The 13,599-nt window shown below is 36.7% G+C and overlaps 2 protein-coding genes across 5 annotated transcripts; one reads left to right on the top strand and one right to left on the bottom strand.

Moving 5' to 3' along the window:
• Nucleotides 1-3,353: 3,353 nt before the first annotated feature.
• Nucleotides 3,354-8,584, top strand: LOC112003400 (uncharacterized). 3 transcript variants are annotated; one of them, XM_065764258.1, is made up of 4 exons: nucleotides 3,354-3,831; nucleotides 6,875-7,483; nucleotides 7,566-7,797; nucleotides 7,912-8,584. In XM_065764258.1, exons 2-4 carry the CDS (start codon nucleotides 6,881-6,883, stop codon nucleotides 8,391-8,393), a joined length of 1,317 nt encoding a protein of 438 aa, XP_065620330.1. In that variant the 5' UTR covers nucleotides 3,354-3,831; nucleotides 6,875-6,880; the 3' UTR covers nucleotides 8,394-8,584. The 3 variants fall into 3 exon arrangements, with proteins under 3 accessions (XP_065620330.1, XP_065620329.1, XP_065620331.1); XM_065764257.1 differs by having other exon boundaries at nucleotides 3,360-3,831; nucleotides 7,888-8,584; XM_065764259.1 differs by lacking the exons at nucleotides 6,875-7,483; nucleotides 7,566-7,797; nucleotides 7,912-8,584 and adding exons at nucleotides 5,525-5,848; nucleotides 5,955-6,799 and having other exon boundaries at nucleotides 3,628-3,831.
• A 403-nt stretch (nucleotides 8,585-8,987) lies between these two features.
• On the bottom strand, nucleotides 8,988-12,432 carry LOC112032883 (uncharacterized). 2 transcript variants are annotated; one of them, XM_065764262.1, is made up of 4 exons: nucleotides 11,790-12,432; nucleotides 11,621-11,684; nucleotides 9,584-9,740; nucleotides 8,988-9,488 (listed from the first exon to the last, which is right to left on the bottom strand). In XM_065764262.1, exons 3-4 carry the CDS (start codon nucleotides 9,719-9,721, stop codon nucleotides 9,141-9,143), a joined length of 486 nt encoding a protein of 161 aa, XP_065620334.1. In that variant the 5' UTR covers nucleotides 9,722-9,740; nucleotides 11,621-11,684; nucleotides 11,790-12,432; the 3' UTR covers nucleotides 8,988-9,140. The 2 variants fall into 2 exon arrangements, with proteins under 2 accessions (XP_065620334.1, XP_065620333.1); XM_065764261.1 differs by having other exon boundaries at nucleotides 9,584-9,751; nucleotides 11,790-12,427.
• Between the last annotated feature and the right edge of the window lie 1,167 nt (nucleotides 12,433-13,599).

Raw genomic sequence — 13,599 nt, 5'->3', positions numbered from 1 at the left:
TGCATATGCAAAAAATTAGGCAGTGTGCATGGACTACCGTGTTTCCTTCTGTTATGTTCACTAAAGAATAAAAAAATGTTAAGGTATGCACTGTGCAAAGATGCTCCTATATGGGTAATTTCTCCAATGACCTCGACACTACTAAATCTGAAGATCATGGACTAGTTCAAATTTAAGAAATGAAACAAATGAAAAATAATAATTTTTTGTCTAGATGAAAAACTCTTGCCAGATCACTTTGTGGGTAACCTTTACCTACAAAGAATGCAAGTCTATGCAGTGTCTTGGTGCTAGAATGATTTAGTTTTCTTCAGTGTTTTTTGTATTAGGGAATGTAGCTCTCCACTAAGTTAATTAAAACTAACAAATAATGAAATCAGCAGGCAGGTCCTCTGACTAGTAAGATTTCCAAGCTTGTCAGAAATTCCAAATCCCGAATGCAGAGACTTGACTAGTTTAAGAAGACATGAGATGGAGAAATGGTTGAAATTCAAAATTTAAAGCATTTATACAACTAAAAAAGAGATTGTTGTGACTATTTTAACATTCTTTAAAACTTTGGACCAAATACCTACCTCAATGCTTATAATGTATTGAACAGGGGACTTTATCAACAATAAGACACCTAGTGCACCCATGTGTTCATATTCTTATCACAATAATGAATTATAAGTTCTATAATTAAAAATTAAAGCATTCACCAAAAAAAAAAAAAAAAAACTAAATGAGATTGTTCATCTAGGATTCCTTGATAATGAAAGATTCATCTATGTACCTCTTCTAAAATATGTGACTATAATTCACATCTATGTTTATGTTTTCAAATTTATGCCTAGAATCATATACTTAAATTTTGTCTACAGTTGAGATAAATGCAGGACATGTGCTTTTGATTATTTGTTGTAGCCTGGAACATCTTACATTTTCCATGCATCCGCCAGATAGGTTGCCTCTGAATGGTTTTCTGTTGAGACACAATTACATTTCCATTTACTGAAAAATATCATAGTTCAATTGGAATTGCTTCAACTTCACACATGCTATTGATTAATTACTAGCTTCAGCTTCACATTGACCGAAAACCATTATTTGTTTATCCTGCTCTTGTTGTTGCTGTGACAAAGATGAACTTTTTAGTATTGTAATTATTAGGGGCTTGTTAGCCATTGCTTATGAATGAATGAAACACAAAATTAATTTAGTGAGAGTAGTATCAAACAATAATTAATCTTTTTAATTAGTGGCAGTGATTAATGAGTGTTACTAGAGCTAAAGATCTCACACCCCCCACCCCTCTTTATCTCTAAATATACCTACAGTTGACATTACCGCAAACATTGAATTAGTAACTGTGGGGGAGTTTAATTTTCTTTCCAAAAATTTAACATACAGACACTGTTTAACAGTATTTGATACTTGGAGAGCTCTGCAGTAGTTGTACTTCAACGAGCATTGCTTCTTCATCCAAACGATGTAGAACTTCCAAAGCCCCTTATGTTGATAGGAGTGCTTCATTTCTACTCTCATGACAGTAGTTGTATAGAATTTAAATCTCTTTTTTGCTTCCATTAGTATCTCATATTTCTTCTGCATAATCCAGGTATACATTTCCTTTAATCTCAGATTAACAATATTATCCAGTAATATTTCTGAATTATAAGTTTACATTGTCAAATTGTTGACATTGTAAGACAGGTTATGTTTACTATCATTGTCCTGTGAACTTAATGGGGTCTGCCATATTCATTTGTATCTATCTTATTGTGGGACCAAAATGCTGTTAGGACTCCTGGCTCCTATGCTTCTCGTGGTACCCTTCAGAGCCTTTATGTATTACGCTGACTGTTTGAACATGAATTGCTTCTGTCTCTCTTTCAAAATCCATAAACTTGGTTTTGCTTATGTATTATAAGTCATAATTTATTTGTAAGAATTTTGCCTCCACAGATGTTATCAAAGTTTAGTTGATTGTGCAGATAAGAAACAACAGCAGAAGAAAGATGCAAGCAAGTCAAGATGAGTTTGTTGAAGAATGTTTGAGGACATTGGCTCAGGCAGAGAGGCAGAGCATTGAAGCAGAGCATTGGAGGACTTGTGAATAAGCTTGCTAAACGACTGATATAGCAGATACGACATGTAGTTTAGGCTTAGATCAGTTAGAAGCTATGTATTAACACGTGTTGTGTAGTGATTGGTTGTTGATAATTGATCCGTATAGTTTGGAGTTGGCTAAGGGTTAATTAGTCTCAATCCTGTAATAGCTCTGTTATATAAACCTCATGTACATTCAGTTTGTTAATTAATAGAAGTATTACAAAGTTTTCTTCAATCTTGATTCTCTCTCTAGCTTCTCTATTTCCTATCTCTCTGTTTTCTTATAGATGTCTCCATCTTAATTTGGACTACAAGTAGAGATCAAGGGAGGAAAGAGTTAAGATTGCCTCCAACAGCAGTTAATTAATGAATTCTTAAGGTTTGTTCATTTACACTGAATGGTGGGACTCCATAGAGAAGGGATTATATATGACAGTCTACGTATAAATATTTGTCACCTCCAGGCCCAAATGTCCAAGTCATTCTTTATCTTGTAAAGATGTTGCTTTTTTCTTCTTGTATCTTCATCTTAATCCCAAATAGCCAAATATTTGTATACAAGGCTTTGCCTCATCTTAATTGTAGGAAGCCAATTGTGTACAATGCTCTATCTCACCCACAGATTTGGAAGACGTGTTGGAATATGAGAACTCTTGAAAAAGGGTAAGTTGTCAGAACTATTTTATTGAAATTGATCTGAATTAGAGTGCATATTTTCAGGCCTTCAGCTAAGCCAGCTATGCCAAAGCTACAAGTTGTGTGAAGTTGTCTTTGTCATCTTTGTTAAACTACAAGTAGTTTGTTATTTGGGTTGTTAGTTTGTTAGAATTTTTCCCGCTCTGATTCTTGTATATAAGAGCAGAGATGTATCTATTATTCATTATGCAATATACAGAGGAATTTTCAATATAGTTAAATTAGATGGAGAAAATCTCTAGTAAATATTGGGGCATCAGAAACTTAGGGGGAAACTCTCTGAGGCTCACAATCTGATATTGTAGACATGGTCAACATAAAGTCAATTTATGCATTCCTTGACAAAGCTATACACTTTATACTAAATTGCACATTGCACAACCAATGGCAAGAGGACTTTGTGAACTAAACTGGCCAAAATTTCTTTGGAAATTTTAGTCTTGTCATATTTTATCATAAGGTAAAGCTTGATGCAAAGTATAGATAGAAGAAAAGATCAATATCAATATATCATATTACAAATGCTAAGGCCTTGTTTGGATTTTAGGAAACTCATATCCCATATCTCACAAAAACTGAGTTTTGTTAACTCATATCTCAAAATTCGTGGGTCCCACATACACAATGTTTGTTTGGCTTCTTTTCCACATCTGAACTCAGTTATCATATCTACAAAATGTGGAATATGGGATATGAGTTTTGGAAACTCCACCGGGCTATTTTTTTTTTTTTGAGTTATGAGTTTCGTTTCACTCAATGGCATTTTGTGTAATTGTTGGACTGCTTTGGGACCCACAGCAGTGTTTAGTCAAATCACACAGCAGACCACTGAAATAAACCAACGGCCCTTTTCTTTATTTTCCCAACTACCTTCAGCCCAGCCCTTCACTACACCCATTTTCTATCACTTTCTATTTTGTTTCTCCCAAACCCACAACACACAACACAGCAACAAGTTCATCAGCGCCGCAGCACAGCACACACTCATCAGCGTCTCTCCGCCGATCAGTTTTTCTCTGTCCACTGTATTTTTCTTTTCCGGTAAGAATATTCGCCCCTCCATCTTTTGGGTTTTATTTTGCTATTTTTTATTTTTTTCATGTTCTTCCATTTTTTGTGTTGTGTTTACTGAGAACTTGAGGAATGGCTAGGAATTTATTTATGCCTTTTTTTTTACTCTCTACTCAAGTATAATACCTATTTTTATGTTTTTAATTTTCTTTATTTTAGCATTTTCTGGGTTTGTTCCTCTGCTACACCCATCGTGAGTGAACAGAGGCATCTTTGCTCTGCCTTTGGCTTGGGGAAAAAAAAAATATCTGTACCGAGGGTTATGGAAATTTCCTGTACAATGTTTGCCTTTAGCTTGTTCCTCTGTTACTCATTTTTTTGTTTTATTTACAGTATTATTTAGAAGCAAGAGTCATACGATGCATGTTGTAGTGCCTCTTTTTATGTTTTTAATTTTTTATATTTTAGAAGTTTCTGGGTTTGTTCCTCTGTTACAGCCATGGTGAGTGAACAATGTCTGATTTGCTCTGCCTCTGGCTTGGGAAAAAAAAATATTGCTGTACCGAGTGTTATGGAAATTTTCTGTATAATGTCTGCCTTTGGTAATGATATTGATTTAATGCACATTTCTCACTTTAGACAGTAGGTTGGTAATTTTTGCTGAACTGTATGAGGCATTTAAAGAATCTTAAATTTAGTTTGTTTAATCATCATTTTTTAAGAATCTTTTAGATTGTAACTATTGCACCTTAAGTTAAGACCCCCTAAACACTATTGCCTAACTTTGATTGAATTCATGGAAATGTTTATTGTTTATATTATATGTGATTGTTACATGATCAGAGGTTGTTGTTAGATGGCTGAGGATTTAAGGAGGTGGGACGATGAATGTGTCGAAGAACTTTGTGACATTGTCTTCGGCCAATGGATGTTGGGTAATTTTGCAATTGGGGTTCCCCGTGAGTCATTGTGGGATGTGATCACAAACACTCTCAATGCTCGGACGGGGAAGGATTTCCGTAAGAGGCAGGTTATGCGTCAGTTCAAAAATGTCCGGAGGGGGTATTGTGCCGCCCACGGAGTGGATTATAGGCGAAGGCAAAGGCGTGGGTGGCCAGTGGTGGGTCTGGATGAGGGGGCTGGTTCAGATGTGGGGGCTGGTCCAGTGGTGGGTCTGGATGAGGGGGCTGGTTCAGATGAGGGTGGCTGGTCCAGTGGTGGGTCTGGATGAGGGGGCTGGTCCAGATGAGGGGGCTGGTCCAGTGGTGGGTCTGGATGAGGGGGCTGGTCCAGATGAGGGGGCTGGTCTGTCTCAGTAAGAGGCGATTGGTGGAATCTGAATCCTTATAGTGCGTAGCGAACCATTTTGTTTATGCTAACTTATTTTGTTTCCACTATAGTTTGTAGACTACTATGGTGTTGTTAGCGTACACTTTCACACGCACTCACCTATGGCTATTAGTGACCACTTTTGTAGTAAAACAATGCCAAGGTCTTTTGACTTTTTGTATGTTACGTGGTCACAATGTAATATTGTAGCTATGAATTGGAATATACCTATGTATGGTGTTATCTTTAATATTCATTGTTCATTTATATTCCTTGTTCATTTATTTACAAAGTAACATTCCTTAGTCACAGTAACTCATTAATATTCGTTGTTCATTTATTTACTTGTCAATACAAAGTGTGTTCATCTTATTGTGTGAGATGTTTGAATTAGATGGCACATCAATCCCAAAATGTGGAAGACAAAAAGTGGCCTGCCCATGTACAACACATATTTATAGAGATTATGGTAGAGGAACAAATTAAGGGTAACATGGAGAATGGTGTTTTTAAGGGCAGTATGTGGGAAACAATAACACAAGAACTTAATAAAAGGTCTGGTACACTTTTAACTACTAAGCAAGTCTTCCAAAAGCACAATAGGCTTCGGGGTAAACAACGCCAGTGGAGTCAATTGCTAAATCATACGGGATTGGGGTGGGATGAGGCCACCCAAACTATTACATGCAGTGATGAGGTTTGGGAGCATGTGGTGGCGGTAAGTTACTTTACGCATTTCAAGTTTCATGTTAGTATTAAATGCCTTTGCATTGTTGTGATTACTTTGCTGCCTAACAATTGTTCATTTGCTTGTGTTGTTGTAGGCTAATCGGAACGCAAATAACCTCCGAAAGAAGGGATGCCCTGACTATGATAAGCTGAAGCAGTTGTTTGCCCCCAGTACTGCAACTGGGCACCTTCAGATTTCATCAAACACACCTGCATTGAACAGCGATGAAGAGCGTGAACTGGAGGATGAGCTTGCTGCTGATGCTGCTCCTATCCATCTTGATGATGATTGTTACACCCCGAACTTGGATAGTATTCCTCGGAATACGGAGGAGACTAATGGTGTTGACCAAACCCAAGCTGCAGGCAAGCGTCCTGTGCAAGAAGCAAGTGCCAAGGGTAAGAAAGTGGCAAAGAAGTCCGACAAAGTCAGTGAGATGACTGTGGCCCTAAAGGATTACACCGCAATGACAAGGGAGAGGTTTAGTGGTAACAGGGGCAAGTCAAGTGGCACTTCTGAACAATTTGCCCAATCAGCAGTTGGAGGTGATCCATGTTCTCTAGGGAAAGCCATTGACATGCTTAATCAGTATGTGGATCTCAGTAACAAGGAATTTTTGAAAATCTCAAGGGCTCTCCATGTGAAGGAGAATAGGGTGGTGTTCATGGGCATGCTAGAGAATAGGAGGCGGGCATGGATGGAGGAAATTATTAACCCGGAGGATTGATAGTTGTATCTTATTTTATTATGTGATAGTTATTCTAGTACTTGCACCTTTTGTCACAAAAACATTGATATGTGTTGTTGGTTATTATTTTATAGACTATGGATGTTTGTCATGTTGTCTTCTTTATTTCTAGAATTGATGCAGTCATGTATGTTGAATATTTTTAACTTATTATTCGGAATATTTATGATAATTTCCCGTATTCGCGTTGATTTATTATTGAGTGCTTGTTATTGTAAACAGGTTTACTGTAAACAGGTTTAATAGCATGTCGTTATGGTGTGTAGGTGACAATGACATCAAGGAGTGAATGGTTAGATGCATTCTTGGCATATGATTTTGACGAATCATACTTTGATGCCATGGATGCTGATGATGTTAGTGATGATACTGATGATGATAATTTGTGGGGTTCAGAGTGTGATAGCGAAGATGAAGCAGAGTTTGACTTTGTAAATCCTTTGGTGGGTGAGATGTTCGCATATATGCAGCGACATTATGATAAACAGCCTATGCGTGATAGTATCCTCACAGGCCAAGGATACATGGATGAACTTGATAGTAATCCTAATAAGTGTTTTGAGATGTTTCGCATGACACGCCCGTATTTGTTACATTTAGTGGATGAGTTGATCGGTCATGGATACTTAAAGGAAGGGCAGGGTGATGTGGATGCCACGCAGGCGGTTGCCATGTTGTTATACATACTTGGCCACAATACCCGAATGAGGTGTGTTGCAGACAGATTCCAGCACTCAACTGAGACGGTGTCCCGCCACTTCCGCAGGGTGTTACGGGCTCTTCATTCGTATGCGAGACATCTGATTAAGCCAGATCCAGATGTAGTTTGCCTCCCCGAACATCTTCGGGTGAATAAGTACTGCCCATGGTTCGAGGTAATATATACCACTTTATTATATTGTAAATGTGTTTTGTTTAAGTAGGTACAAGTTTCCTCAGTAATTATGTCATGTGCAGAACTGTGTTGGGGCAATGGATGGCACCCATGTGAGTGTTCGGCCTCCTAAACATGTGACGCAAGCATACAGGTCGCGAAAGGCTACCGTAACCACAAATGTGTTGTGTGTGTGCAATATGGATATGCAATTTATTTATGTTCATGCGGGGTGGGAAGGTAGTGCTAATGACTCACGGGTGTTTGACGAAGCGATTGGTGACCCAAAACATGGATTCCCATGGCCACCCACAGGTACTACAACTAATCTCAAAGGCTATAACTTTTTACATATTTTTGTTATAGTTTTTTATGCCAAATCTGAGTAGCTTCATTAACATGTAGGATCATACTATTTGGTGGACTCAGGCCTACCTATTGGCACAAGTTTCCTTCCACCTCACAAATCAACTAGGTATCATGCCCAGGAATTTCATTCTAGTAACAGGACTCCAACAACCAAGAAAGAGTTGTTCAACTATCGACACTCTTCCTTGCGAATGGTTATTGAACGATCGTTTGGGGTGCTGAAGGCTCGTTTTCCCATCCTCAATTTAATGCCCAACTTCAAGCGCAGTAGGCAGCGCTATGTGATTACTGCATGTTGTTGTCTACACAATTTTTTGCGCATTAATAACCGTTGTGATGAATTATTTAACACATGGGAGAATGTTGAATATGAAGGGAATCCTGTTGTTCCGCCTGGTAGTGACAACAATGGAGCTTCCACCAGCACTGCAAACCAGAGGCATGTTGTGGAGATGTCGAACGCATCAAAGCGACGTATGGCCCAATTTAGGGATGACACCACTGATGCTATGTGGAATGATTATGTCGCCCGTAGGACTTGATTTCGCACATGGGACAATGTATTGTAAATGCTTACATTTTGATATTTATAGACTTGGTAGCATAGGCCAGGCGTTTAGCATTTACTAGGTGATGTTCAGCACATGTTATGTTGTTTTTCTATAACAGTATTGCGCTATTTTGGAACCACGAATTGATGATATGCATAAGTTTTGCTTTATTTGTTAGAAAAGCTTTCATTGATTCTCTGCCAATATGTAAGACATGAGAGTCATCTCATAACTATAAAGTGTAATAGCAATTCAACATTATTAAGGTACACCTATCAAAAAAGTAAAAATTATTAAGGTACATTAAAAACCTGATTCAAGGATATGGGTGCACTATGCTTTCACGAATTAGTGCTTTTGGTTGGATTTTACCAGTTTGGTTAAAGATTGGAGAACGAAAAGGCAAAAAAATATTTAGAAAGAAAAACCCTTCCTATTCATTTTAAGTAAATGGTGAGGCGTTATGGTTTAAGAATGAAATTAGCATACTTATATATGACAAAATATAGATTAACTAAGGCACCAATAGGAAAAGGTAATTTGGTCACATGACGTTTAAATAATAATAATTGCATTTCAAAATCATTGGTGAATCGGTAGAAATTATATATGTGCACATCTCCTTCTCCAAAAAATATATGTTATTCAACAGATATGTTGCCAAGTCCAACACCTACACTAGAAGACACTCCAAACACCTACAATACATTTCCATAATCCACTAATCCAAATTCAGAATCATGGAAGACACATTTGTCGTAATCCAATCTCCCTATTACCAAGTGAAAATATAAACAACACCGCAACTAAAAACCATGACATAAGTAGAGCAATTTGGTATTTACGTGCTCGCGCATTGGCCATACGAAGGGAAGCCCTTGCTTTTTCAGCACTACGCTTTGCTACTCTTTCCATGTGGATTAGGTTTGCTATCATTGCACGGGCTTCCATCTCATTGTTTTTTGCCATAGCTGCCTCGGCCTCAAGCCTAGTAAATTTCGCAATGACAATCGGTGCTGTTGCAGCTCCACGCCTACATGGGATGCCATCCAACCACTTAAAGGACTTACAATGTTCGTCGCTGCCCTGCATATTAAACAAAGATGGTAAGTACATGAGCTGCAGATCATAGCAACTTTAACCATGAAGGAACGATGATAGCAAGCGCAGCTTATACTTACAGGCTTCCAATGTCTACAGCCATAAAACCGTCTACCGAAATTATGGAGCTGCAAAGATGTCCGCAACACGCATTGATCCATGTCACACACGTGTCCCCTATAGTTGGAGTTATAGCTACTGCCACTTGCCTCCGACATTGGTCCAGATTGGTACAACCTAATTTTCAGCTTGAACAAGAACAAGAACAAGGGGGAGAACATGTTCCAAGTTTCAAGTTAGTGCTTAAGCAAAGCAAATGAAAAGGATGCCTTCGTAAAGAATAAAACCAAATGCATAGACATGATTTACAAATATTTAAAACATTAAAGAATACAAAAGGTTCCAAAATTTGGGCATTGATTTACCTAGAGTTTTTTTCATTATAATTTTTTAATATAGAGCTTAATCAAGAGCAAATCAACTCAAATTGGTCAAACAGGTTGACGTAGACATGTGGGCCAATAAAGCTCAATACATGAAAGATATGAATATTTGGTTATAATTGGTAACCTGAATTACTTGGTAGAAAAAAACGTATTGCAAATCAACCTTAAAGAAAACCTTTCACTAATGTAGATTTGTGATGACACCAAAACGTATATATGGTTCCCTAGATATGACAATTCAGTCTTCCTAAAGAACCTAAGAATGAATTGCCAATCAAGTTCTGTTTTCTATACAGGTAAACAAAAAATTGAACCTCATGCTTTCAAAATAAAATGAAGACCCTATCAACTATAAGTATAATTTATGCTTCTCATGGATTACCAAAAAGTATCAATTAATCTTGAACAAACTGCTTCCAGAATAATGGATATCTGAATTCCTTAAAATTTCAAAAAAAAGGACATAAACCATTTTGTTAAGGAGAAAGGGATACATGCAAAGAGATTACAGAAACTAGAAGTGCACCATACATATACGATATATACGATATGCTCGATATGCTTCATTGAATATATTTATACAGCAAATAAACACGTTGCAATAAAGATCTGGATTCTGGAGCTTGTTTTCATAATAAATGAATAAAATGAAGTAGTCTTAACGTTAGCAAAATCAGCTTCTTTTGCTATAACTCAAAATGATAGAGAACATAATAAAACACATTTGCAGTATAAATAAAGTACATGATACTGCACATTTGCAATGAAAAGAAGAGAACATCATATATTCATTCAACATAAAACACGTATAGAGTACTGTAATAAAATATCATTCTTATCAACATATATTTCATACAAAGTCTTATTAAGTGCATGAGTAGTGTCCTACAAAGTCTTATTAAGTGCATTCCCTTTCAAAGGATCCAACCGTCCCTTATTAGTAAAATAATTGGCAAATATCCCAATGAATGTCTCTGCATTTCTCTCTTCAACTTCATATAAGGTTTTCCTATATTTTATCAACCTCAAAGCTTTCATAAAATTAAAAACTAATGAGTATCAAGATTTTATATAAACTGTAATTTTAAGTGACAATTTGCGAGATCTAATCATCAAAATTCATATATCCAAATAAATTTCATAATACTTTCCTTTTAAGTTTTTATTCTTGTTCTGCTGTATCAAATTCAAAAACAACCATAATATAATTAACTTTTAGTGAATAAACAATAGTTTCAGATTGATTTCTTCATTTCCTCTCTCAAAAAGCTCAACTTTTCATTATCTTTTTACCTTTTAGCAAGGGTAACTTTTTTCTTTTTAACAAAAAAATTAGTGGAGGCCGAATTCTTTAAATATACAGTAAACACCCATTATATTCCAGTTCCCTCTTTCTGCAATAGCTTTTGTAACAGCTGCTCCAAAAGTAACAGTTGCTCACTCTAAAGTAACACCAATCCTAATCAACAAAAAATTTAGAAAAATAAAACTAAAGTTTTAAACCAAATGTAACAGCTCCAAATTTCTTAGGGTCAAACATTAATTCAGAGTAGTACCTCCACTTAGAGTAGTACCATCAACAATAGAAGACCCATCACTCAGAACGCAACAAAGACAAAAACAAAATGAACAAAAACGAAATATTGGTTAAATCTAAAAGCAGAGTAGTACCTCCAACTTAGCCTCTTCTTTCACAGCGTCCCAAATTGGATCAGCAATCGGATCACCCAATTTGCTACATCTCACAAACAGAAAAGAGAAGAATGTATAAACAGCTGAACCAGTTTAATTCTGAAATATATAGACAAAATCATGAAAATGGGAAGAAGTAAGACCGTACCAACAGAGGGCTAATAAATTTCTCTTCAGCAGACCCACAGTGCCGCGATGGGTAGCACAGTTGAAGGTGAGAAAGATGAGCAACCCACAATACCTAGGTTGTGTTCAGAGTTGGGAGTTTGGGATTCCTTCGTGTGGGTTTCTGGAGTTCGATATGAGGGACGGATTTAACGCAGTGGAGGTGGAGAAGTGAGGGGCAGAAAATGAGAGGCGGAGTGAGGCTTTGAAAATCTCAAGATCAGTGGTGAGAGAGTGGAGACGTTGTTGTATGCTCAGAGTGTTGAAGTTGGGGAGAGAGTGTTTTTGTTGTGGAAAGGTTGTGAAGAGAGGAAAGAGAGAGCCAACGCGGGACGGGCTTGTGACCGTTCTGTGCACCTGTGCTGGGAAGTGATTTTTGTGGGACCGGTGAATGACATAAAGGTGAGTAATGGAATTGGAAAATTCATTGAAATGTTTCAGCCAAACAGCCCACAAAATGAGTTAGAGATATTTGAGTATTTTTAAGTGATGAGTGATGAGTTATCAGTGATGAGTGATGAGTGATAAAAATTGAGTGATGAGTGATGAGTGAACAAAAAAAATAAACCAAACAGGGCCTTAACTTTCTAACCTTGTTGAACTAATTGGATTTCAGAAAATTAGACCAGGCGATGACATGTTTCTAAATAGTTATAAGTACTACATAATATTTCCACATTGTCATGACCTTGTTTATTGTTCTTATTCAATCACATGAAAATAATGTGCCAATTAAAAAGCCATTTCAAGGAAAGATCCTTCACATAAGGTCATGATATTTTTTTTTTTTTTTTTTTTTTTTTTTTTTTTTTTTTTTTTTTTTTTTTTTTTTTTTTTTTTTTTTGTAAATAAGGAAAAGGTAACAGATGCCCTTAAAGATGTTACTAATCACTAAGCTGTATAATGCATGAAATATTTTAAGATCAAATGTTAATTAACATGTCTAGATTTAATTTCTCTAATTTCAATTATTGGAAAGCTGAATTATTCTACATATTTGGTAATAGATTCCTTTAAAGGTGCATTTTAAAGACTATCAGATATTTAATTATCAATTAGGAATGCACATTTTAATAAAAATAAGATACATTTTGTTTATACGTTGGTTGTACAGGGAGATAGTTTTTTTTTTTTTTTTTTTTTGGTTGAGAAAAGTACAGGGAGATAGTTATTATGTATACCTTTTGTCAATTCGGGGAGGAAAAAAAAAGAGAGGAAATTGGATGAAGCCTATAACCATTTTATCAAACTTCCCCTCAAATAGAATATATCCTATGATAGAGTGCAAACTCGTCAGTCGAAGTCGAAGTAAATGCGTCCAAAGGCAAGCCCTCGTCTCTGATAATATTGAAATGATAAAATAACCCTTTTAGAATGATCACCGGTGTGGTGCCTGCCACAAAGCCTCCGATGCCAAAGTCAGTGCAAGAAGTTCTCTAAAAAAGGGGCGAATGTAATTAGAAAGAATTAAAAAGATCTCTCAATAGTATTCTTTTTCTCAGTACCTGGTTCTTAGCAACGTGGGAGACTTATATAGGCTCTCATGGCTTCTAGCCGTTGGGGTAGTTATGGAGGTCTTAATGCTCCTTTTGGTAACGTCTGAGGCCCCTTTTAATGTGCCATCACTGCCTCTCAACGGTTCGTACAATTGTTCTTGTAACCGTCTTTGGGCTTGATTGCTTGCATTGAATGGCTTGGATATCTTCGTCAGTAAAGCAGATAATTGATTCCTCTAGCTAGAGCTTTTATTCGTCAGTATAGGTGGGATCGTCCGAGCGTACACGAACTTGTCA

The sequence above is a fragment of the Quercus suber genome, unplaced genomic scaffold, assembly GCF_002906115.3.
Source record: "Quercus suber isolate HL8 unplaced genomic scaffold, Cork oak 2.0 scaffold_547, whole genome shotgun sequence".
Classification (NCBI taxonomy): Eukaryota; Viridiplantae; Streptophyta; class Magnoliopsida; order Fagales; family Fagaceae; genus Quercus; species Quercus suber.
The sequence above is the reverse complement of the archived record's forward strand: the minus strand, read 5'-3'. Positions and strand labels throughout refer to the sequence as shown.